This window comes from Panulirus ornatus, chromosome 48 (assembly GCF_036320965.1).
Source record: "Panulirus ornatus isolate Po-2019 chromosome 48, ASM3632096v1, whole genome shotgun sequence".
Lineage (NCBI taxonomy): Eukaryota > Metazoa > Arthropoda > Malacostraca > Decapoda > Palinuridae > Panulirus > Panulirus ornatus.
This window is the reverse complement of record NC_092271.1, coordinates 26,006,845-26,034,445: the sequence shown is the minus strand read 5'-3', so window position 1 is coordinate 26,034,445 and position 27,601 is coordinate 26,006,845. Positions and strand designations below refer to the sequence as shown.

The window sequence follows — 27,601 nt, the reverse complement described above, 5'->3', positions numbered from 1 at the left end:
CTGTTAGCACAATGCTAAATAACTCTAAGCAATTAATTCAGTCAGAAAATTAAGAATATTCTTTTAGAATAATTATCAAAATTCTAAGTACATTCATCAAAACTATAACAAAGTTGGAGTCAAGTTTATCATCATCCATGCTACTAGAACTATATACGAATGTAGCTGCATACAATCCGATATCTTAAGTGAGATGTTAACTCACAATGAAATTGTAAATATACATGTATTTTGTCTCTGATTCAAGACTACCAGCTCTTCAACAAGCAAAACTGAAAAGCACCACTGCTGACTAGAATATGACTAATTATAATCAACGGCTACAATGAATCCAGAAATAAATACTGTACAGTCTAAATTATGCTGAATATTACCAAACTAATCAACTTAAATGAGAGGAAAAATATTGCAGGTGACAAAGCTTCACAGCTAACAAATTAGAAATATAAAATATGAAAACTATCAACACATTAAAACTGATCCTGGTTATGATAAGCTGAGCCTTTATCAACTTCTACATGCACATTGCCACAGGCAACACTGCAACACATACACTATCAGAAAAAGGTAATGAAATGCATTATACCATCCTATTATCACAACGATAAATTTAGTCTTGCGGTACAACACTAATGATTCAGTAGATCCCGAAGATCTAATATGAAAGCCATTGATGAGAAACATAATTCATCCAAGTCTAATGTAAAACTCTCTCATACACTGTGGCTTTCAGTGAATGAGTGCACTACATCACAGTCTTTCTGATACTAAGATTTGAATCGCTGAAGCAGACGTATGACGTTTTTCTCTTTATATCAATAATATCATCTCCACCAAAGTTCCAACTGGACTAAGCTATATACTCAACTTACTGCATCACACAGTAAACTGGAAGTACTGAGTATGACAAATCATTGCAAATGAAAAATATAGTCATAACTCTATGTAATTCTATCTACCTACATTTATACATATAATATATATATATATATATATAGTACTTTATTCTGTCTTATGTAACTAAGAAATATCAATAATTTCTTTGCACAACTATAGAGTAAATAATATGTATTCTTAGATACTAGTAATATAATTTCTTAAATAAAATGATCAGTTTATCTTGGTTGCCCATGGAAGCACAACTGTGTGAGTAGTATTTTCTCCAACTGATAATTCTTTTGTTTAGCCATGATCAACCTACAATGGCCACCAGGGTATAGTTTACATCCTCAACTCCACAACAGTGTTAATGAAATATAAAAATCCCATTTCTCTTATTGATTTCCCTTACTTCTGTCATTCTCTCTTTTTTTTCTTTTCTTCATATATATACCTGCAAAGCCAACAGTGATTTTTTCACATTCTTATTGCATTGCATTGCAGAACAAGGAGCCAATATTTCACAACTCAATGGCCAAAAACTATCAGAACTCTTCAGAAAGTAACTTGAGCATTGCTGCTGGGATATGACAATGGAGAATGGAGGGACGGATGGCAGATGAAATCATTTGAGCATCACTCTATGTGCTAACCTACTCTGAAAGCAGGGTTTTATTACAGTGTATGTATATATATATATATATATATATATATATATATATATATATATATATATATATATATATACTATCCCTGGGGATAGGGGATTAAGAATATATATATATATATAGAGAGAGAGAGAGAGAGAGAGAGAGAGAGAGAGAGAGATATATAGAGAGAGAGAGAGAGAGAGAGAGAGAGAGAGAGAGAGAGAGAGAGAGAGACAAACCAATAGTCATCAAAAATTTCTACCCTGCGCAATGCAATTAACTGAAAATTTCCAGTAAACTAATCATTTTAAAGAAGAATTTGCTTAATTCTGATATGATTTTCCTCATGATTTCTAACTATTCCCGATGAATAACTAATGATCATGAATGTCATAAATGAGTGAATTTGTACTCCACTATTACAAAGAGGACTACTTCACTTTTATCACCCTTATGGAAGTGGCCAAGGAAGGTGAGAGAAATCAACTGGCCCACCAAGACCAGCATCAGCTTCAAGGAGGCTCATGATGACAGCCATTGCTGCTTCATCTGAGTCACTTGTTCCATCAGTTTCTAAGTCTCGGCCACTCACCACATCCATGAGGTCGCTTTCGTTAGACACTGAAAATTTGAGAAATCAATATGTGTATCTCAACTATCTTCTCACATCCTACAGACCTATCTGTCTTTGGTTGTTTCCTGCAAAAGCATGGCCCTCTTACAAGGAAAATCTGCTATTTGATTGACAGCTTTCTAAATAAGAGATTTCAGATCTAGCCTTAAAAGTATGTTCCAGCGCACAGTCAAATGGCAAAGTCACCTGATGGCTGTACTGAGACCATGATCATCAAAAGAGACCATCTATAGGCTCCTAGCTTATTAGAATAAAATTAAGACATTTCTCCTTGCTTTCAGAATCTTGAACTTTATGGCAGCAGCACCAATAACAGGACACTATAGTTTACTATCGAACTTCTCTCTGATCCAAACATTCCTTACAGGATCAACCTTCTTCATACCACATATCACCCTCATACATTTAATTTCCAACACATTCAACCTCTTCATTTCTTATAGCAAGTCTTGAAGTTGTTTGATTATTCATACTATACTCTTGAAAGAAACCACTAACATCATCATCAATTTATTATTCAACAACTATAATGTTTTAAAAATGTCAGTTCATAAGACTACTTGAGATTGCCACAAAAAATATTTTTCTTTAATGGTAAACTTTACAAACAGACTGAAAGTGTAGGTATGGGTGGTGGGTAGTCCATCTGGACAGCACTGTAGAAAATATCTTTATATGTAATTGTGAACAAAAATGATTGGTAGATTTGTGTTCTTAGTTTTGAACCTTCATGTTATTATAAATATGTCGATGAGATTGCCACAAAAAATATTTTTCTTTAATGGTAAACTTTACAAACAGACTGAAAGTGTAGGTATGGGTGGTGGGTAGTCCATCTGGACAGCACTGTAGAAAATATCTTTATATGTAATTGTGAACAAAAATGATTGGTAGATTTGTGTTCTTAGTTTTGAACCTTCATGTTATTATAAATATGTCGATGATGCATTGTTCATTACAGTAATCCTGAAAGTAATGTATGAACATGAGGCATGGACTCTAGGTGAATATTTATGGAAGAGAGTGAATGTGTTGAAAATGAAATGTATGAGGACAATATGTGGTGTAAGGAGGGTTGATTGAAAAAGAAGTGGCAGTGTAAGAGAGAAGTGTGGTAGTAAGAGGGCATCCCTATCAACCCTGTCATATAATTTCTTACACAAATTCTTCAGAGCAAACACCTGATCCACACATCCTCTATCTATCCTGTAACCACAGTGTACCTCCCACAGAATAATGATCTGTGCATGCCATCACCCCCTAAATCATCACTCTCCCTTATAACTTATCAGGTATGCTCTTTCAACTTATACGTCCATCAAATGGCATCTAGCGTTCCTGACTGTGACTCATTCACAGGCGGCCCAGGGTAAAGCTCATAGGTTCAAATCCTGGTTGCACCAATTGTCATATTATATACATAGCTTCAGTTGCCTGTGACATCTCAGCTAACATAAAAAAGTTTGAATATTCACTTTTGTTCCCCTTGCTTTTCTCCAATGGCATTCTAAAGGCATTCAGCTAATCTTCAGCAGGTATATACTTTTACCTTCATTTTCCTGCTCCAGGAATCCCTTCAATGGGCTCCCATTGGACTAAGGAAGCTGGCCATGTCCACTGGGCAGGAATAATTGTCATCAAGTTCTGTGATGCTGTGGTGTGTCTTTGTGGAGGAGTGTAGGGCAAATGGGGAATAAGTGTTCAGCATCTTCAGTATGAAAGTTGCATCATGAGCATAACAGGTCTTGAGATGTGTTGAAATAGTGTTTCATATGTTGGACTGAAGGGTGGTTTCTAAAACACAGATGGGAAAGAGTGATATGTGCATGTTTGGATATGTAGTTTCAGAGGGGTGCATATATGGTGGAGTGGCATTTAGAAAAGGGTGGTTTCTCAATGCTTGTTGGGTAAATTCAGTGGGTATATTTTTATCAGTATATGAATAAAACTCATAAACTTTCATAATATGAAAAGGTTAGAAAGTAATATTTAAAAGCATGAGATTGCTTTTGAAGTTGAGTTCTCAAAAACTAAAATACAACATAGCTCTCCTTACCAGGTTGTCTGTGGTTATTGGTATGATTAAATGTTCCTCCTCGTTCAGTACTATTTGCCACATTGCTGTTCATGTTAGGGACACGGTAATGGTTGTGGCTAGGCTGTGTGCTCCGACTGGTGTCACTCCCTGAGCATGTGCTGGTATTGCTACTTAGCACATTATTCTTTGCATTGCTCTGTTATCAAATAATAAAATTGTAAATAATCTTTAAAAGCAGTCTGCATTATTTTCAAGAATTTAATCATTTTTTTTTATATATAAAATATCATCTTCCTGTCCTAAAGATATAACATCAAATAAAGAACTGATAAACTAAGCTGCCAATTCCTATACTAAAAACACACTGTAAAAAATTCTTTACGAGACATATCAAACAGACATTTCCCTTCATGTGATCACGCTGGTACACAACTCACAAAAGCACTCTTTTTTCCTTCTACAATAACTTTCATGTGCACAAAATATTTCTCATCTGATTCAAACAAAGTACAATAACTTTGCTAATGATTATATGTCAACTCTCTCCATATATCTATAATTTCCAATCTACACCCCTTTTCACTTTTCAGATAACTTCTGTTTCTGCCTTCTCTATCATTCAAGATTTCCTCTTAAACTTTCCTGAATTCTGTTGAAAAAGCAATTCAGTTTTACTCTTCATGTCTCCTATCCTTATGTACTTATTTCTTTACTTTCTTGTCCCAGGAACATCTATGGAGCTCCTGCAGCACAGAGGTTGCTGGTCATGTTCACTGCATGGAATTACTAGCAAAGAAGAGTGGTGATGTTATGTGTGTGTCTGTGCTGCATTACTTCCAGTAACAGGGAAGTGAAAAACTCTTTTGGAGTGAGTTCTTTAATGAGACTGTACTTCCTAAAATACAGCTAAGCCAAAGGTGACTTTCATACCCTTTTGCTGTTTCCTGCATTAGCAAGGTAGCACCAGGAAATGATAAAGAAATGGTCTCAAATTCTCACATCCAAAATACAGCTGTAATGTATAATGCACTGAAACCACAGCTCCCTATCCAATAACAGGCCTCACAGACCTTTTTGTGGTTCCAACTGACCAATTCACAAGCCCAGGTTTACCCCTAGTATACCACATCACTCAATGACTTGTTTGCCTTATGTTTCAAGCCCCAAACACTCAAAGCATCTTTCACTCTACCCATCCATCTCCTCCTCCTTGGTTTCCCACTTTCCCTTGTCCTCTTCACTACTGCCATATGTAAGGTTTCTCAGGGATGTATCCTTAATGAATTGCAAGGGGATTCCATTCTTATCCTAGGATGTTGCAAGCATACCACTTATATCAAAGGCCATATGCATTGTTTGTGGGAGTTAATTTTGTAAAGCTATAGTTCCAAATCCTGCAGGCTGGCAAACTGTAAGGATACCAAACTCCAGGGGGTACACTTACCCGATGTGCTGTCATATCAGATCTAAGAAGTGCTGCAAAAGATCGGTCAGAAGCCCCTGAGCCTAGGATTCCCTCAAAAGGAGACACTGGACTATTGGAAGCAGAATCATTCCTTCGCTGATTATCTAAAACTTCATCAGCAATTTGCCGACCAATCTTTCCAGCTTGAATACCACCACCCATCATACGGCTGTTACTACTGGATGACCCAGTACCACCTGGTGGTGATGCATCTTGATTGTGATTTGGATCTGGTGAGATAAGACATTAAGGAAGTCAGACGGCTAGTGAACTAATCACAATTTTGAAAAGGGAAGGGGAGTGCCTAATGGTTGCTCTCTACATTAGTTATCAGGATATAAGCAGCTTTGGTCTCATAAACACATCATTTCAAACAATTATGTAAGAAAATGAAACCTTATGTCAAGGACAAAGTTTCATTCTTTTATCTGTTTCCTTGCGCTACCTCGCTAATGCGGGAGATGGTGATTAAGTATAATAAATAAATATCTATTTTCTAGAAATACAAAATGATAAAATGTAAAAAAATATCTATTTACTATACTTAATCGCCATCTCCTATGTTAGCGAGGTAGCGCAAGGAAACAGACAAAAAAGGCCACATTCATTCACACTCAGTCTCAAGCTGTCGTGTGTAAAGCACCAAAACCAAAGCTCCCTTTCCAAATCCAGGCCCCGCAAAACTTTCCATGGTTTACCCCAGACACTTAACATGCCCTGGTTCAATCCATTGACAGCAAGTCGACCTCGGTGTACCACATCATTCCAATTCACTCTATTCCTTCCATGTCTTTCGCCCTCCTGTATATTCAGGCCCCGATTGCTCAAAATTCTTTTCACTCCATCTTTTCACCTCCAATTAGGTCTCCAGCTTCTCCTCATTCCCTCTACCTCTGACACATATATCCTATTTCTTAATCTTTCCTCACTCATTTTTTCCATGTGACAAAACCATTTCAACACACCCTCTTCTGCTCTCTCAATCACACTCTTTTTATTACCACGCATCTCTCTTACCCTTTCATTCCTTATTCATCAAACCACCTCACACCACATATTGTCCTCAAACATTTCATTTCCAACACATCCACCCTCCTCCATACAACCCTATCTATAGCCCATGTCTTGCAACCAAATAACATCGTTGGAACCACTATTCCTTCAAACATACCCATTTTTGCTCTCCAAGATAACATTCTCGCCTTCAACACATTCTTCAATGCTCCCAGAACCTTCGCCCCCTCCCCACCCTGTGACTCACTTCCGCTTCCATGGTTCCATCCGTTGCTAAATCCACTCCCAGATACCTAAAACACTTCACTTTCTCCAATTTTTTCTTCATTCAAACTTACATCCCAATTACCTTGTCCCTCAACCCTACTGAACCTAACATATTATCATTATTATTATTATCATTATCATATCATTATTATCATTATCATTATCATACATAGTTGCTGTTTCCCAAGTCAGCAAGGGAGCACCAGGAAACAGATGAGGAATGGCCCATCCACTCATATATATACATAAACACCCAGATAACCACATATACATACATATACATGTCAACAAATGTCTGTTTTAACTGTTCTAATAACACATATTATACCCTCTAGATCTACTATAATAGCATGTACAAAGATAAAACACTCTCAGATGGAAAATCCTTAGTCTCTAATTCATCCTTAATTACTCCAGTAATGTTTACTCAGCAATGTATGTAACTTTATAAACTACAAGCTTGTCACTGTTATTGGTTGGTGTTAGTTACCAGTGACATCTTCAAGGTTACCTTTTAAGATGAAATCCTACAAAAGGTTGAGGTTTTATTCAAGACATTCTGTACTCCAACACATGGTGCTATCTTTAAAGCTATATCCATGTAATGTCACTCGTACTAACATCCTTTTTTCCATTCCTCACTTCCCATAAACAAGGATGACTAAAGATGTATGAATTCATGATTTATGCCATTATTTGACATGTCTCACTTTATATATGGTACTTAAGTATGATCAATAATGTAACTTGTGATCACTGGTTTGCAATGAATATCTTTATTTTTTGAGTAGCAGTTCAGATAGTATTCCTTGGGTATATTACCCACTTTGCTGTGGATATGATTTGGGAGATTTTTTGTCATCCCTTTTAAAAGTAGATAAATTTGATGAAAATCAGCATTAACATATCTGAAAGTCTTTGTCAGTAAAATCTCTTCACCATATTTCCAAATATCTAGTTCAAGAACTAAAATGTTAAAACAAAAATGAATGAAAAATGGTGGTGGTGGTAGCTCATGATGGTTCACAGTAAACTTTCAACATCTTATAGAAAAACAAGCCTGCATACCAGTCATAACACTTAAAACTAGTAGCTAAGTTCTCCCACTTGATTATCAAACCATTTAATGGTATCCAACGGTTCACTTGTATTGCCTGCAGTGCCGCATAATTATTGGGAGCGAAATAAAAAGAGACAGAAATGTTGTCTGGCAAAAAACTCAATATCTGTATTAAGTTCCATAGTCAGTGTATTCTGAGCTTACTTTAAGGCTCTGAAAATACTAAAAATTCTCAAGACTGTTCCAATATCAGTGGTTTTCTCTTCAACAACCAAAAAATTCTACATGCTGCTTCTGTCCAAAATCATCAAAGGCACATTTTTTTTCTTATGCAAAATAGTGAATAAAAAATCTTTTACAAAACATTTCAGTTTCTATTCCTAGAAGTATAAATTCAAATATAATCACCAGGTGAGTTTAGAAATTCACTGAAGTTGCTGTATGACTGGGAGACTGATTCATTTGCCATGGTGCTCTCCACCAACCCAGCTTCTGATCTGAAAAGACATAAGAATTGGTTGACTTATTTGTCAGCACCAGATAAGCATATTCCTGAGGATGACTCTCAAACAATCAAACAATAGCACAATACTTCCAACTCCAAGATTACTCCCCTTTCACACATCTTTGTCCTTGTGCAAGACTGAAAAACAAAGCTAAAACATGCAAATCTTTTCCAATTCCACGAAATGCTTACTACTTACTACCAGATTTCAGGGGCATATTCATAAAGTACTCTACACATGATACAAGACTGCTCTGTTACTGATGATTACAACCATTCATTGTATTATACATAATCATTTCATACAATGTAGTTCTCTCATAAACTCTGTTATCTAAATTCAAGCCATTATGTTGCTGATGCAGTCATCTATCTATACACTATGAGGAGAAAGTTCTCCACTCATGGGTCTTATCTCGAGAATTTCCTTTCCCATCACATCACTTTTTGAACATTCGTATACTGCCCGTCCACAATGTCACACCTGATTACACAGTAAGGGGAGATGGTGCTAGACTGACGTGGTCCCATCTCTTAAACTTTCTTCAACATCAAGTATGGCTGGTATTCACAGTTTCACTGTATAGTCTATTCCACCCATCCACCACTCTACACTGATATAATACTTCTTCATGTCCTTTCTAATAAGTTTCTTGCTTTGCTTTTGTCATGACCTTTGGTTACTCTTTCAGTGCAACTCAAAAGTAACTAATTAGTGTCAGTATTAACCAAGTGATTTAGACACTTGAAGGCCATATTCAGGTCACCCCTCTCTCTTCTCTCCTCCATTATGGACAAATCTCTAACTCTCAGGCTCTCATTCTGGCTCAGCTGACTTAATTCAAGTACAATCTTAGTTGCCCTTCTCTGAATCCTTTCAATTATATCTTTGTGCTTCTTGAAAGCTGGTGACAGACGTGAAAGGCATAATTATGTTTTTGTCTAATATATGATGTGAATATCTAAACAAAAAATTTCCTTATCCAAGTGCATACATCCAGTTCTAATACCTGTCAATTCTCTTAATAGTAAGTAGTGTAATTATCTATCTGGCTGTGCAGGGAAGATGTTCTACACTCTTGAACATTCTCTACTATCCTACAATTTCTTAAACTTACAGATACTGTCTGTATCACCTGTCTTCATTCCTTTTTCTGTGTGTGTGTGTGTGTGTGTGTGTGTGTGTGTGTGTGTGTGTGTGTGTGTGTGTCTGTGTTTGTATGTAAACAACTATTTGTAATGGCCCAGTAGGACCCTATCTCCAGGAAAACAAAGACAGTTTATTTCGTCTCCAGCAAAACCAGCTTAATGCTTTCTTCTGAATATCTTCAGACCAGACCTGTTCAATCTTAAGAGACCAAACTGCTGTGTGACAAGCAGACTGATAAATGGATATGAAGAGCTGCCATGCTATATGATATGGCCAATGAGATACATAACACAACAGTAGTGATACATGACAAGAAGTAATGTAATACACAACAGGTAACCCATCAGTATGAAATGTTTTGCAATGTTTTGTGAAAGAATCTCAACACCACATTCTAACTATTTAACTGAAGTCAAAGTTACTTACGTAACAACACTACTCTTCGAAATGATGTATTCAATTTCTTTGGTCCATGGATTTTTGAATGTCCACCATACACTCTGCAGTCGCACAAAGGAGCCATCCTTTGTACGAAATCTGTACATCTGGAAAAGAGATGACTATGATAAGAATAAGATGCTATTGGAACAATGAGTGAAATACAATGCTATTGGAACAATGAGTGAAATACACTCGTGAATCTTTCCAAAAATAGATGAGAATACAGTGAGATGAAAGGGATTTCTGAGAAGACAAGAAAAAGGGTGAGATGAACGATGCCTGAGAGAGATAAACATAAAAGGTATAGTTCTACAATTCATATATATTCACACCAATTTCACAGGGATATTCCCTCTCTTTATTATATAACCTCTTTTTCCATCTGTATTGCTACCTGACTTTTACACCTGTACCATCAAAACCTTTTGACACAGACCAGAAATTTCCAAAGCTCTTTATTAATGTTGAATATGCAGCATAACCCACTTTCCTATTTATTAATCATAATTAACCTAGGCTCATGAAAGAGGCCTGATGTTACCCAAAACCTTTGCAAAGGCTCCTTCAATCAAATGCTGTAACCATTCCAGTATCAGCAAAATGCACACTCTGAGTGAGAAATTCTTTGACGAGACTTTACTCTCAATTATACTGCCTTGCCAAGGTGACTTAAAACTCATGGTATAAATGGAGTCCGGTAACACTCCGACTTTCATACATAAACACATTAATCCATTCTTCTCACCTGAGTGTTGCAACTTTCAGAGCTTTGAAGGGTGGTCCTGTGAGTCTCAGCAAGAAAAGGAATGTCATCCTGATGGAAATACTCATACATGCTAGACCCCAAAAGCTCTTGAGGAAGCCAGCCCAGTAGTAATGATGCTCTGACAAAGAAAAATTTTGTACTTAAGCCACGGTGATACAATAAAATATATTATATTTTTTATTACACTAAACCGCTGTTTTCCCGCGTCAGCAAGGTAGCGCCAGGAATCATACAAGGAATGGCCCATCCACTCATATACACACATATATATACATGAATGCCCAAATATGCACACATACATACATATACATACACATATACAGACATATACATAAATACACATGTACGTATTCATACTTGCTTGCCTTCATCCATTCCTGTCACTACCCCGCTTCAGTGAGGTAGCACCAGGAAAACAGACAAAAAGGCCACATTCATTCACACTCAGTCTCTAGCTGTCATGTGTAAAGCACTGACACCACAGCTCCCTATCCACATCCAGGCCCCACAGACCTTTCCATGGTTTACCCCAGATATTTCACATGCCTTGGTTCAGTCCAATGACTGCATGTTGACCCTGGTATACCATATCATTCCAATTCACTCTATTCCTTGCATGCCTCTCACCCTCCTGTATGTTCAGAACCTGATCGCTTAAAATCATTTCACTCCATCATTCCACTAATCATTTACAGAGAGAACATCATATTTTTTTAAAGATTTCCTATACATGACCATGCCAGTAATACTTATAATGAAAATTTTTCAAAATGAAAAAATATTCAGTAATGCAATAGGAATATGGATAAGTCAGAAACAGTCAGACCACACTGTTCTAAAATCTGACCCTGCACTCTCCCATAACCCTGAATGGTAAACCATTCCATCATATATAACTGCAACAATATTCAGTAATACACAAAACAAACATATGACATTTACTTCCTACACCACAAAAATCAACATAAGGTAATAACAAGCTAAACACCCTTAAAAGTCATACTGACATCAGTTTTGGATAGGGAAAAGAGTTTCTTAGCATCCTCTACACACAACTTAACCACTCCACCCTAAACCCCATCTCACTTGCCTGGTCATCCACCCTGCCAAAAGTTAATACAATCAAAGAGCGAACCACACTAAACAAGACTCTAAAACAGTCACTGGCTTCCTGGCAACCGCAAACATCTAACAACTGTACAATGCAACAAAAATACTTCCAGTACGATATCACTTCAGTATGCCTGGCATTCTATTTTCTTCAACAGTACAAGACAACTCCAACTCAAAACAACACTATAACCAACTACCAACCCCCAAGGTAGAAACAAATAACTTACCACTACTTCACACTTCAGTAACCTCAACTCACAGACTCACCTCCCCCAACACACACAACATTAACAAAGCAAATACACACAGAATTGATTTAACAAGTACTAAACAACCACTCCTAACCCAGTCCTAATCATCCACTACACTAGACTGATTTAAAACTGTACCCCTGAAGAACGTACAATTCTTTCACATCTGCATTCTGGACACTATCCATTTCTAAAACATTATCAGAAACTGATTCAACTTATCACAAAATTCCTCATGCATATGAGTCAACATTCATACAGAGAACACCGAACACTTTCTCCTCAACTGCCCTGTATACACCAAACACAAACATATCCAAAACATCACTACATTTCTAGATTTGTGGTCCAACCCAAAGGACATGGCCAGCTTCCTGAATGCTGTGGGAGTCCTAGTGAAGGGTATCTCAAGAAAGGAAAGTAATCAAATAAGTAAGTAACTCTTGAAGAGACCAAAGTAAGCTTTACGTGGTAATATTTCATGGCTGTTTCATACTCTCCATGTAGTCATGTAACCATGTAAGGACAAACTCTTATCTAAAGGTGTAACAGTCCCAGGAGCTTGTATCTTTTTTTCAATCACACTCCTATCTTTCACCACACTGGATTTCTACAGGTATCAATGCTGAAATATAAATAAGCCTATTTTTACAGCCATCTCTTATGCTCACTGTAGGTATATCACTATGCATCAAATTGTTTGAGAAAATTTTTTGGTAATGTATGTTCTATTAAACAACCCTATAAGTCCATAGAATTACCTCTGATCAATAAAGACAAACTTGCCATCATTGGTATGCTTGGAAATAAAAGTAATAGGCTGAGATGGTGTGGCCCTACCCAATCTTGAAGTTTCTTGTGCACCAGCGGCCAATAGTGGTTGATGCACCCTTCCCACTGCAACCTAAGAGAAGAGAAAACTGATGATGATACATTGATAAGAACCACTTGAAATATATAGTCAGGAGTATACACTGGGCTTTTTTGATCAAATTTTGTACTAAGCACTTTTAATTAATAAAATTTTGCGATAAATCACAAGCCTGTCAATTTCTCCAGTATAAAGCAAGCAAGAGACACAACAGAACACAACAATCCTTATATCTACCACATACTGTATCTCGTTCTCTTTAGTGTGTAAAGATTGGACTGAAAGGCTTTGCTTATATCATCACATTACAAAATGCCATAAAACTATATGTAACTGAATCATACCAGCAAAATGAAAAAGGAGTAACACATATACATACATTATGAGTTTATGAATTACTTTAGAAGATAATATATCCCTGAGAACATGAGAGAAAAACTACTAACCACATCTTGCACATCTACAGTGAGGCAATAACTTGGGTGGGATAAGAAGGTCTAAAAACTCTCCTTTCTTGTATTAGAAATTCATAAAAACAGGAACAGATGAATAAGATAGCAAGGCTTTAACCTGGAAATCCCAGGATAGGGTATCTAAATGTGCATGATGAGGAAAGTGAAGGAGAATAAAAGGCAAAATATGAAGAGTCAATTGGGAGGTAAGTTTGAATGGAGAAAAACTGGAGGAAGTAAAGTGTTTTAGATATCTAGGAGTGGATCTGGCAGCGGATGGAACCATGGAAGCGGAAGTGAATCATAAGGTGGGGAGGGAGCGTAAATCCTGGGAGCCTTGAAGAATGTTTGGAAGTCGAGAACATTATCTCGGAAAGCAAAAATGGGTATGTTTGAAGGAATAGTGGTTCCAACAATGTTGTATGGTTGCGAGGCGTGGGCTATGGATAGAGTTGTGCGCAGGAGGTTGGATGTGCTGGAAATGAGATGTTTGAGGACAATGTGTGGTGTGAGGTGGTTTGATCGAGTAAGTAATGTAAGGGTAAGAGAGATGTGTGGAAATAAAAAGAGCGTGGTTGAGAGAGCAGAAGTGGGTGTTTTGAAATGGTTTGGGCACATGGAGAGAATGAGTGAGGAAAGATTGACCAAGAGGATATATGTGTCGGAGGTGGAGGGAAGGAGGAGAAGTGGGAGACCAAATTGGAGGTGGAAAGATGGAGTGAAAAAGATTTTGAGTGATCGGGGCCTAAACATGCAGGAGGGTGAAAGGCGTGCAAGGAATAGAGTGAATTGGATCGATGTGGTATACCGGGGTTGACGTGCTGTCAGTGGATTGAATCAGGGCATGTGAAGCGTCTGGGGTAAACCATGGAAAGTTGTGTGGGGCCTGGATGTGGAAAGGGAGCTGTGGTTTCGGGCATTATTGCATGACAGCTAGAGACTGAGTGTGAACGAATGGGGCCTTTCTTGTCTTTTCCTAGCGCTACCTCGCACACATGAGGGGGGAGGGGGATGGTATTCCATTTGTGGCGAGGTGGCGATGGAAATTAATAAAGGCAGACAGTGAATTGTGTGCATGGGTATATATGTATGTGTCTGTGTGTGTATATATATATGTACATTGAGATGTATAGGTATGTATATTTGCGTGTGTGGACGTGTATGTATGTACATGTGTATGGGGGTGGGTTGGGCCATTTCTTTCTTCTGTTTCCTTGCGCTACCTCGCAAACGCGGGAGACAGCGACAAAGCAAAAAAAATAAATAAATAAATAATGAAGAGGATAACTTTGAGAGTGATTCAAGTAGGAAGAAGGCCAGCAACGGAGATATTCTGTATGAAAAATATAATCTACATTGTTTTCTAACTGCATGAGCTTCATTTATGATATATGCCCAAGTCTAAAGGCTATTGGATGGGAAATTAAATGTGCAGAGGGATGAGAACAGAGTAACAATTACTTATGGTGGAATAGAATGGATGTTACCTTAATCATCTTATGTAGAAAAAGGTGCTGTATCATCTAAATTACTGGATGGAATGGTACATAGCTCTAATGACACATACTGAAGAGTGTAATAAGTAAATATAATGGTAAAAATTCTCTATATACAGGTAGCATTTGGCTTGATCTTGGACAAGGTATCCTTTCCTCCCAGTCTTTCCTTTCTTTGGGGTACTTCTTTCCAGTTCGCCAATTTTTATAATTTAATTCACTTCTGTAGTCTACTGTGGAAGAGTAAGGTGGCATTACAGTTATGATGAAGTTACTGCATTTCTACAGGAAGTTGATTCAACACCGAATATGAAAGTTGACTTATGGGTTGATTGGGCTATATTTCCATCTTTAGTGTAAATTTTGGAACCTGTTGGCTCTAAGGAGTAAACTATGGGTATCCTTTAGGATACAGCATCTTCTCAAATCAGAGCAAAATACCTTATTCAACATCAAAGCTTGTTTTCAGAATAAAAGGAAAGGAAAATGTACTTACATGAAGATCATCCATTCAGAATCTCAGTAAATTCCATTTATTTATGCTTGAATCATTCTTTGCTAAATAATAACTCAACCTACTTTTACATTTTAGTGAAGTCCCTTACACTACACCAATCATGTTATACATCAATCTTCATTCACTCCTAGTTTATAAAATCAAATCTTACCAGGCACGAGAGGTTACAGGATTCAGAGTCACTTCCTGAGTCTTCTTCTAGAGGGTCCTTAGTGGGAGCCCAAGACTTAAGGTAACCAGTAAAGTGAATCACACTATATTTCTTATCTGCCATGGAGAAAAAGAACCATATTCCCACTGATTAAAGAATCAATTTAGGGATGCCAAATAAGCCTTACAATACTCTACCTACTATCATGCTACTCAATCCTAATTGCCCTACTGTATAAATGAATACCTTTAAAGTGAAAAACACCTTACTAATCTTAAATAACTCTTTAAATCTGATCAATCTCTTATTTCAAAATCATCTCTTATTCCAAAACAGTTCTACATCTTTATTTAGTTCAAATTTCAAAGACCGAAAACAATATCTTCAACTAACTAACCAGAGCTCTGTGATTTTGACTTCTTCTTCTGGCAGCCAGTGGAAGAGTCAGCCTCTTCTTTCATGATAGGAGCAGACTTGCACCTCATGCGGCAGAAGAAAGCGCGCCGTGATCCTGGACACAACTTTGTAAGTCCCTGAGGCACATCAGTCTTGACAGGTAAGAGAGCTGTACAAACAATATAAAGTATGACCATTCAAAGCACTTTAATTTTTTCATCTGCTATACTGTTATGGTACTTCAAGCATGCCATTATCTGTACAGAATTTGCAACTATCACATACCAAACTTAGTAAGCTATGCACAACAGTGCTCTAAACTTCTGTCCATTACTTTGCTGGATAAAAAATAAACTGAATTAATATAAATGACTACTTTTTCATATCTGTAAAGTGTTTCCTGTACAGCAAGGTAGCACCAGAAACACACAGCCTCATTAGCTAAAACCCACTCTCTAGAAGTTACAGCATCCATCCACAGTAATGGCCACCATACCTTTCCAAGGTTTCCCCTGACCACTTCATGTCAACCTCTGCATACATCACTGATTTAGTTTGCCTTATCACATGCTAAACTCACATCTTCATAATGTTAAAGGCCCAATCACTAAAAGCATCTTTCAGTTTACCCTTCCACCTTGGTCTCCCCACCCCCTTTTTTTTCCTGAACTTCTGACATGTATGTATATCCTCTCATACAGACTCTTCTCACTTAGCCTCTCTATGTCCAAACCATATCACCACATCTCATTTCATATTCTTAAGCTGGAGACTTCAGCCAAAGACAAAAGTCCACCTCAAGGCCTGGCCTTAATTGAAATATAAAGATGTGAATGAAAGGGAAAAAGAAGGGACAAGGAAAAGTATTCATGAATTTTGGAGGAAGTGAAAAACCTGTCTTTTGAAAAGTGTTTGCTCATATCTATTGGGAAAGATGTGAGATGGCAGAGAGTTTCAAAGCTTTGAGGTGTAGGGAAAGAAACAATTATCAATCCTCCTCAGTTCTCTCAACAATACTCTTTGTACTACCAAACCCCTCTTACCTATCATTCCATACATGATCAACCCTCCTCAAACCACATATTGTCCTCAAGTTTTTCATTTCCAATACATCCACCCTCTTCCATACTTTTTATCTAGGGCTAACACCTCACATGCAAACAGCACCATGAAGACAACTGTAATATCAAACATACCCATTTTTACCCTCAGAGACAGTGAACTCTTTCCACACACACACATCATTGCACCCAAGACTTTAACCCCCCTCGCCTATCCTATGGCATACTTTAACTACAGTGATTCTATCTGCTGTCCACTCCTAGGTGTTTAAAACATTCCACTCCCTACAGGTTCTCTCCTCAACTTAATTTCCTTTATTTTCTTCATATCAACTCTCAACTTTCTCCCGTGACAACTCTCAAACTCAAGACACCAACTCCTGCAACAAGAGCCAAGTTAGCAGCAAACAACTACCTTACCAGCCAAGCCCCACTCCCCCAACAGAATACAAACCTGCCCCTCTCTCTAAGACCATCCCATTTAGCTCCCTCATCACCCCATCCATAAACAGATCAAACAGCCATGGTAATGTCTCACACCCTTGCTGAAGACCCATTTTCACCTGGAACTACTCATCCTCCTCTCTTCCTACTCTCACACAATCTACTGAAAGAAACTCAGCAATGCTTCTAGTAGTTTACTTACCGAATCAAATCTGTAACAACTTCCACAAAGCATCTCTATCACCTGTATTCTTTAATTTCCCTAGATCCATAAATGTTACATACAATTCCTTCTCTTCCTCTAAGTACTTAATTTCTCAAACAGATTGATCACAGCAAGAACTACACATCCTCCACCACTAGAGGGTTACTGTGGTATCCAAGTCCTTCCAGTGAATTATCCTATGGCTAGCCAATATCTTTTCTAAAGGGCATAGAATTTTAATAAATATATGGATATAATGAGGATAACAGCATCCTACTGTGCCTGCCTTGGTTAAGTACCACAGCAAAAAGGTTAATCACAATGAAAATACTGTATGCAGCACAACCTTCTTAGTTGTTAACACGAAACATTCTTCCAAATAATCAATTTTTGTAAATGCAAATCAGTTCACTAGTAAATGATGAAGGGACCTCTTAAAATCATAAAAAATGTGCACAATGAAAAAAAACCTCACTCTTAGCATCCACAAGCCTCTCCCGACGATTGATGTCTGAGCAGGAGAGTTGTTCCTTCACCTTGGTTAAATCTTTTGGGTGCAAGATATCAAACCAACTTGTTCCCAGTAATTCACCCTGGAATATATAAAAAATATGGTAAGACAGGTAAGTACTAAAGCTGTTGGTGTATGGAACATGACATCAAGAAAGTCATAAGAATTTCCACAGGATGACATAAATCAAAGAGGGTATATGTGTCAGAAATAGATGAGACGAGGAGAATGAGGAGAAGGAAGGATGGAGTGTCAAAGAATTTTGGGTACCCAGGGCTAGAATAAGCAAAAGGGTGTACAGTGTGCATTGGAGTAAATGAGAGAAAACTGGAGTGATGTGGTATGTAGGGGTGATGTGCTGTCAATGAACTGAACCATGATACATGACGGAATCAGAGGAACTATGGAAAGGTCAGTGGTGGCTGGTTACATTGCTCATGTCAAAAATTGAGTGGATATAGGTGAATGAGACTGTTCTCAGCTTGTTTCTGGTGCTACCTTGCTAATGATATCTGAATACTAGAGCCCTTATAGCATATAAAATTAGTAAAATCCTGTGATCTATAACCTCTATGGTATCCTATAACTTTTAATTCTACAAGTGAAGGGAAAACTTGATAATAAATGTGAAAAAAAATAAGGTAATGAAGTGCAGCAGGTGCATGAGACTAATGATTTCAATGTACTTTGAATGGGGGAGGAGCTGGAGGATGTGGAATGCTTCAAGTACCTGGGAGTGGATGTGACACGTTATGGAACCATAAGGGTTGAACTGTGTCACAGTTTGGGTATACTCAGGTGTGTGTGGAAGGAAAAGTCTCCATCTGTTAGGACGCAGATAGGCTCTGAAAAATAAAAGAAAGGAAGAGGTTGGACGTATTGTAAACAAACTACCTGATGCCAGATCGCTAAATCTTGTTCACCTTTAACTTATTTAAATATTAACATAGTACGTAATGTGTAATTCAATGGGTTACGTTTAATATAAAATGCTTTATCTTCTTTCCAAAAGCTGACTGGAATGGTATTGTTCAGAAAGTAAACAAAGCAAACCTTGAACCTAGAAGGTGACAATGTGATAATGCTGATCCACACATTAAGGAGTGGTTCAAACATATATGATCAATCACAAGTATTTTGTACTTTCTGAAAATACACTGCTATGATTTGGTACAACGATGGACTATGTACCTTCTATGTAGTGCCATATGTACTATACCTGAGTGTAGTGAAGTGTCTGGTATACAGATTCTGACACATACAAAATTCGGCCCCTGTCACAGCCCACCACAAACAGAAAACCATCAGCTGCCTGAAATGTACAATTAACCTTTGTTAAGTAAACATCTGAAAGATATGTTAAACAAAAAAGCCATCAACTTTAAAAACAATATCAAATAAAGCGTAAGTTAAAGCACAGTATGTTAGTTTTTGTGCACCCACTCATATGTGTATGACTAGGTTTTGAATTTTTTTGTGTATATAAGATTAGCCAAACTGCTAAATCATAAACAGGTTTCCTTCTCTAAGTAAACATCAGCCTTAATTCATATGAATGGTTTTTACAACTTTATGATCATTTTCATTAAAGAAAGAAAAATAAAAGGCTGTTTTTTCTCATTGAAATAGAGATCAAAAATATCAAATGCACAACAAAAGGTTTAACTAACTTAAATTAAATTCACTTCTCAGCATCTGACCCACTTCACAATGAATGAATCTAATAATCAAAATCAAGTATTACAGTCTTCACTGGTAAACAAGCTACACTGTTATGCTTCTTCTTAAAGCAAGTCATTTTTGGAAATGTTTCCCTACATCACAAATTTTCAAGGTGCCTGAGAACACAGTAGATGTGAAGCAGACAAATAAATCAAATTAAGATAATTCACCTGCAAAATCAAGTTCTTCAGTTCATCATCAGAGAGGAAGGCAGGTTTATAGTGACCCTCAGTGTAAGAGTTGAGAGAGCCACGTAACATTTTCATATGTTGAACTGCCATTCGAAGAACTGTCAGTTTGTCAAGCTTTCGCGATGTACAAATAGGAATAATGCTGCTTAGCTCCATTATGTAAGTGTTCATTTTATCACGTCTACGTTTTTCAATTTCACTGTGATTTTGTCTGATAGGGAATAAAAATAATGGAATATCAGTTACTTCATGGTAAGGTTTTAAGTTCAAGAAGTGTCTAAAGTGTGCAATAAAAAATCTTACACAGCATAACAATCATATCTCACAAAATCAAACAACTAGCAATGACATGGGTAACTTGGACATTTTGCTACAACTTTCATGTTTTCAAATGTTCATAAAACACATACCTTAAGACTGATAAAGCACTTTGCAAAAGTTACATAAGCAAAGCTAATGACCCAATATCATATGTTAGCATAAGTAGTAAACACAGCTTTGAATTGTTGACGAGGTCCAACCAGAGATGATGTCACCCTATCTAAGCTATCTACACCTGGACTGCCTTCTTCTAAGCATGCACTAGCATATACAGAGCACTCTTGTACCATATCATGAGAATAGAGCAAATAAACCCGTTAATCTTCTCACTGTTCATGTTCACCCGGTTTTCCAGACTGTTTAAACTTTAACAAAAAAAATGTGGTGACTGCAAAGCCATCTCTGAGAAAGTTGGTTAACTCAGGAAAAGCCTCAGCCTTGCTTCTCCTATGACATGATTCTTGATCATGGTTAATCTTCAGACCAATCAAGACAGCTGAGTAATGAACAAGTAGGTTTCCCACAAAGTGTAAAGTTTTGTCTGTCACAAAGGCCCTGGCAGAAAGCATACATTGACCAACAGCAGCAGTTACTGCCCCAGTTTTGGAATGCTTTGCAGAAGCCAACCAGTTTGGGAAATCTCAATAGTTTAGCCAGCAAATGAATATAAAGTTACTTAATTCAGTTGTTTAAAGTACTGTAAAGTATCTTTTAAGTGTACAGAGAGCATTTACCAAATGATTTTAATAATATAGCCTACATTTCAAATAGGCCACTTTGTCATTATGAATTTCAGCTAGATATGAATCATATGAAACTCCATGCAATTCAAATCTTTGGAATGTGCTGCATAAAAACTCAATTTGCTCATTGCTACAAAGTTACACATCTAGAATAGTACCTACACAATCATTGTGTACATACAGTGATATGATGAAAATGAAAGACAAACAATCATCATTTGCATAACATCTAATAAAACATACAGCAAATCTGCAGTAATCTATCATGTGATATTTTCATACAAATATGAAATAAAAAGGAGGCCTCTCGTATGCTACACAACAAAAGCACCAGGTTCACATCAAAGTAAATGGGATTAATTTAGTTGAAGCTGGATAACATTCTACAGCAAGAAATGGATATCCAGTAATGTACAGAAAAAAATCAACGTACCTTTTACTCCAATCCCCCCCCGTTCTAGGGATCTTAATAGAATCTGCATCATCATCATTGCTATCACTGGTAGTAGAAGAAAAATTTAGGCTCAATTAAAAAAGTAAAATTTCCCAAAAGACAACATAACTTATTCATCATCATGAGTTATTAAAAGCATAATTCAAGCCCTTACTCAGTATTGCAATGAAAGTGTAATTTCTTTGCTATACCTGAATGATCTTTATACATTTTCACTCATACTCTATAATTCAAAACTCAGATGTACTTTATTTTAAAGACAACAGAAAAACCGTTACAAAGTCTACATACAATTCCTGGGCATAAAATCAATATTTGCTAAGCCCTTATATCATGAAAGTCTATTTCACTTCAACAAATTTGCAGGGCAAATTCTCTACGAGTTCTCAATAGCTTATATAAAAGTAATATCTTGATATTCCCAACTTACGCAAATGATCCTCTTCTCTTTTTAGAACCACCTGAGGAAAAAGAGCCCACGGAGTTACATTCAGATGAATACTTAGGAAAGTCGAAGTTACCTATCCCAAACATTCTGCTGGATTATCACCTCTGGAAATAAAAGAAGATATCTTGAATTATAAATCAGAGGAGTACTAAAACTATCTGCATATACATGTATGGAAAATTCAAATGTACAAATATAAAAAGGACATCCCTGAAACACAATATAGGACAAAATGAGGAGGACATATGTACCAGTCCAAATTTGTAAATCATTTCTACATAACATTTATGGTATCAAAACATATACTCTAAATATCTTAGCCCAAAAGTAGTCTATAAAGCACTTCATCTTACCCATCATTTACCGAGGAAATCTCCCTAACAAGACTGGAGTCAACAAATCAATGTACACTTTTCTGTTCAACCACAAATTCAAAGTAAGCATCTACTGTTTGGGTTCACTGGGAAGACAATTAAGACCCTTCTTTTCTGATGACACAAAAACAAAACAATGATTTGTCTCCTTTAAATAAAGTAATATGAATTTATAACTAATGGCAGCAATCAGAATACTTTGTTTTTCAGTTAAATGACTGGCAGTTCTATCCACTTACTTATCTGTTGAATTTTAAATCTCTTCTCCAGGGATCAGGTACATCAGGTCATGCAAAATCTTCCCCATGCATTCCTCCATTTTTGAGCAAAACTCATGCTCTCTCCATGCTGACACTATCACAGGAATACTTATACATAGTGTAGTTGATTTAGAGTGGTGCTGCACTATACAGATTTTTTTTTATCTCCAGATAAATAAATGATGGGGAGAGCTATTAGGATTACATTAAATTTGTGGGTAATGAATGTTAAAGCTGATGAAACTCATGGAAATCAACATAACCTATGAAAACCGCACCTACCTTCCCAAGCAAACATTTCTATGCTACAGTCAAAATATATCTGACACACATATGAATTCTCCATTTCACCAGCATCCAAAAACACAGTTGTAAATAATGCATATGAAGCATGGAAGCAGGAGACTACCATCCAGCTTCCTTATCTGGTCCCTAACAGCTCACCATATCAACATTTCTTTATTTCTACTGTGCTTTTAATCTACTTGAGGAGTTAGTTAAAGTTTTAGTGAGTTCTATTGGTCCCTACAAACGTTTTATCTTATTTTTTTAATTGGCACCACATTTCAGGTCTTTATAGCCCTCCCCACTATTCATATATCATCACAAGAGAAAAGATGTAGCACCAGTTTGAATTACTCAGTCTTAGTTATTAAGTCCATCGTTTTGAATGTCTTCTACATTTATGAAATCTTTTTGGTGTTCCAGAACTGGTTCATTGCCATTTCAGCCAGATCCTTTGTTGATCAAGGGCAAAATCATCATGACCTCTTTAGAATATCTGATATATATATATATATATATATATATATATATATATATATATATATATATATATACATACATACATATATATATATATATATATATATATATATATATATATATATATATATATATATATATATATATATACATACATATATATATATATATATATATATATATATATATATATATATATATATATATATATATATATATATACCATCATAATACGGACAAAATGTCCATCTATGTGCAATAACCTTACCTTCACAACAGATAGAAGAAATATGCAACACCAAGTGTAGAAACTGAAAACGTCAATGTACTGACCACTACAATACTAGATGCCATGTTAAGTTATATGCACTTCCAAAATTAATGAGTCTATCCCATCATCACAGCCATGCCATGAGGCTCACCACCATGGCCAGAGGAAAAGATATTAAGTATCTAACTTGAGAAGAGAAGAGGACATTCTAGCAAGAGAACCTTCAAAATGACGTCAATTGAACTACGTAGCCATTCCACAAATTTTGAGACAATCCTTCCACAACGGTAACAGGTTTCTTCAACTTTACCATGAAATCCACCGATATCTTGAAACAACGCTACATCAACACCATATATATATATATATATATATATATATATATATATATATATATATATATATATATATATATATATATATATATATATATTTCTTCTGTAATCAGCATAATTTGACTCTTTCAACACACGCATATATCCTGGCTGACGTTTATGTCTTATCATATCTCTTTATCGTATTACCTTATAAAAAGAATCTCCGAAGCCGTAGAGAAAAAGCGATATAGTTTGATATTTCTCTACACACAATGAAATTTTCCATTACATATTATCTTATTGCTCTCAAACACTTCAAAGAAAACAAGACAGCTTGATGGCCTCCTGCCTGACACTCTTCTCTAATGCAAAAGGTATCGTTACGAGCAACATCTCATATTGTAATTTTCGCGATATTTTCAGTCATTACCTTATCTTTCAAAAGGAAAAAATAATTCAAATTACTCTTTTACTGATTCATTTAGTACTTAGGGTGATAATTTCCTATGATCGACCTGTTAAGCTAAGAATCAAACTGGAAAGTATGCTATGCATTTTGTAGTATATAACCATGAAACTACATAAATAAATATTTGAACTTATGAGGACAATTACCAGATGTCACCGACGGACGATCTGTAATAATGGGATTTCAAAGAATTTGCCTATCCCTAGCATGTATTGCAAGTTAAAGAACTGGCATGTTCTGTTACACCTCTGCTGATATATGTGGAAATTACACAAATATTCTCTCTACATTGTCATTCCGGAAGGAATAAAAAAACTTAAAGAAACAAATATTGGATGTTATTGAATAAAAAAAAATACAGGTAAGGCCGTATGAATATGAAGTTTTCGAACCAAAAGCGGACTATGTCTACTAATGGGTATGCCTCGAATCAAACTTATTCACCATTGGGTTTACTAAGGTGCAGGTTTAATCCGCCCACTTTTCACAAATAGCATCTAAAATATTTTATCAGGGAGTTACAATGAATTTGTAACGATGGTGAAATCCATTGGTGATTACTCCTCCATCAAATTGTCATATAAATCAACGTATTTAAGGCATTCTCTGAACAAATGCCTCATATTTCCATACTGAATTCGAATTTACTATAATGATATATTTCCATTCTAATATGAGGCTTTGGTTCCGTGTACATTATACAAGATTCCACTGCAAATATCGTGACTTGTTCAGTCGAAAATTTTCAAGGACAGAAAATATTCCTGCCAAATTTCTTGATTTAATAGGGTGCTCACAGCGACGAGGAACTTTCCATATATCAAATCGAATGTTCAGTAACTATTACACTTGTAGCTATGAAGAAAAATACGGTCAAAAAAGTGGTCGTTGAAGTCGGTAATATTGGTTGTTATCATGCATCGTATATATGCACTGTAAATGGTAAACACTTACATAACATGCGGAAGATTAGATTAGCAATATTTTCCTAATGGATACTGTAAATTAAGTCTTATTTTCAAAATACTACAGAATTTATGAAAGTGTAAAATGAATTCAAGTATTATTCTTTTCAAGCAGAGAATTACTTTTAAGAGAGCTTGTTGGATCCACTTGCAGACTAATGTCTACCTGTGGTGTACCTTTGAATTTTACTGTGGGAAAAACTTCTCTCAGAGAATTTTAAGATTCTCAAATTCAGATTCAGCTTTTGTCATGAATGTCTTATGCAAAATGTTCTCTTATGTAAAACCAGTCAAGTTGAATGGGCTGAAACCTAGCTTGGTCATGTCAAACCAGATGTTTTAAAACGATTCTAGATTTTATCTTAATTTTGTTTCGAAAGTCTTGTGATAACTTATACTTCATATTGATAAATGAATTCACATGAAACCAAGTCATATAACAAGTACGAAATTTGATTGTGACGTGCGAGATTAATGTTTCCCTGCATGTAGTTGAACCTGTCTAAAAAAATCAATATACAACAGACAACATTCAGCAGCCGTGATATATCTAAAGGAATTGTGAGTTAGAGGGTTCATCACTAACATTCTCCAACTAGGGTCTATCTTTAGGGTCTATCTTATCTTTTAACATCAGATTCCATCTCCATTGTTTGGTCCATAAAAAACAGGTGAACCAACCGTGTCAATTCTTTACTTGGAATCTGCTCTCTGAACGTTTGTACGTATATCAAAGGTCATAGATCTTAGGCCTTGGTGTGTGCTTAGTTCAGTATTCAGTAGAGTATATATAGTCGCGCCTCACGCTTGCACGCGAATAGATGAAACTATATTCATACTGGGGTAATACCTTCTTCATTTGTCGTGGTGTTCTAATAATATACCCTAAACTAAAATTATCTAATGAAGTCTCACCATAGATGCTTAACAATGTAGTTAAATATCTACGAGTAAAAATCAAATTCCCAAGTCTGCTAGAAAGTGTTGAAGCCTAGCTCTTATAAGTGCACGTGTTTAATGTTTTTCTGCAAACAAAAACATTTATGACTTTCCAAACAGGTATGGCTGCCATAAAACAGCAGCTGATAAGACTGCACATTGAATACATTATTAAAAAGGTTTACAAGCTTAATGATACACTGGTAGGCGCAATTCATAGCTAGAAAGAATGCTGTTTTGACGGACGACAAGGATTTTATCAATAACATAGATAATGGCAAGAAAGGGTGTAGTAAATTATCAAATCGAAAAGAAGTTATGAGCACAGATCAGATGCCATGAGTTCGAATCCCTAGTCATGGAAGTCGGTTCAAAGTTAACCTAGCTGTTCATCCCCTCCTTGGGATTGGCCCATAGTATGGGTACCTGGCTTAAACTAGGATATATATACAACGTTTATTACATAACAGATCGATCAGGGCATTTAATTGTCCATGTCGTCTCGGCGAACTCATAAAAAAATGGTTTCAGATTTTGTTCCTACAATATTCAAACAATATGATAACACTTCTTCGACTTGTTTTGCTGACGATAAACTTAACAACTCTGGTTTACAGAACTACAATTCTATTATATCTTACCTTTCTGATGATAGTCTAGATTGTAATAAATATCACTTTTCTCTAAAAACATTAAGCGTAAAGTCGAAGTTTGGAGTTGTTGTTGACAAACAGGTTGACTCAAATGAGAAGTCAGTGAACATTTTCAGCGACCGTCTGGGCAACGAATAAAAACATCGTGAGAAGAGAGAATAAAAAGAAATACAAATGAAGGAGCACACAATTGCTAGCGAATCCAAATATGCCAAAAAAGTGGTATTTGCTTTCAAGAAATATAAAAGATATCTTTCATTTCTCTGGAGTACAAGGAAAAGGCAGATAATGGAAGTCTAGTGGTCTGTGGTGAGGTTATCTTAATAAAAACATGATGGCCTACGACATGGTGATTGATTGATTATGTAGTAA

The 27,601-nt window shown here is 36.3% G+C and overlaps 1 protein-coding gene across 1 annotated transcript; it reads right to left on the bottom strand.

Annotated features, from left to right (window-relative positions):
* Positions 1-1,724: 1,724 nt before the first annotated feature.
* Positions 1,725-27,172, bottom strand: cyc (basic helix-loop-helix ARNT-like protein cyc). The gene is made up of 15 exons (XM_071690270.1): positions 24,411-27,172; positions 22,199-22,320; positions 21,748-21,813; positions 20,230-20,461; positions 19,557-19,649; positions 18,302-18,419; positions 16,118-16,285; positions 15,721-15,836; positions 12,995-13,137; positions 10,849-10,987; positions 10,089-10,207; positions 8,416-8,504; positions 5,646-5,896; positions 4,220-4,397; positions 1,725-2,150 (listed from the first exon to the last, which is right to left on the bottom strand). The coding sequence occupies exons 2-15, from the start codon at positions 22,300-22,302 to the stop codon at positions 1,981-1,983; spliced, it is 1,986 nt and encodes a 661-aa protein (XP_071546371.1). The 5' UTR covers positions 22,303-22,320; positions 24,411-27,172; the 3' UTR covers positions 1,725-1,980.
* Between the last annotated feature and the right edge of the window lie 429 nt (positions 27,173-27,601).

Coding starts and splice junctions, on each gene's coding strand:
- cyc (XM_071690270.1), bottom strand. CDS start 22,302: ATGTTTGGGATAGGTAACTTCGACTTTCCTAAGTATTCATCTGAATGT. Junction 18,420..19,556: donor AGACACTTCACTACACTCAG/GTATAGTACATA, acceptor TATATATTCCAG/GGTGAATTACTGGGAACAAG. Junction 10,208..10,848: donor CTGAAAGTTGCAACACTCAG/GTGAGAAGAATG, acceptor TCTCTTTTCCAG/ATGTACAGATTTCGTACAAA.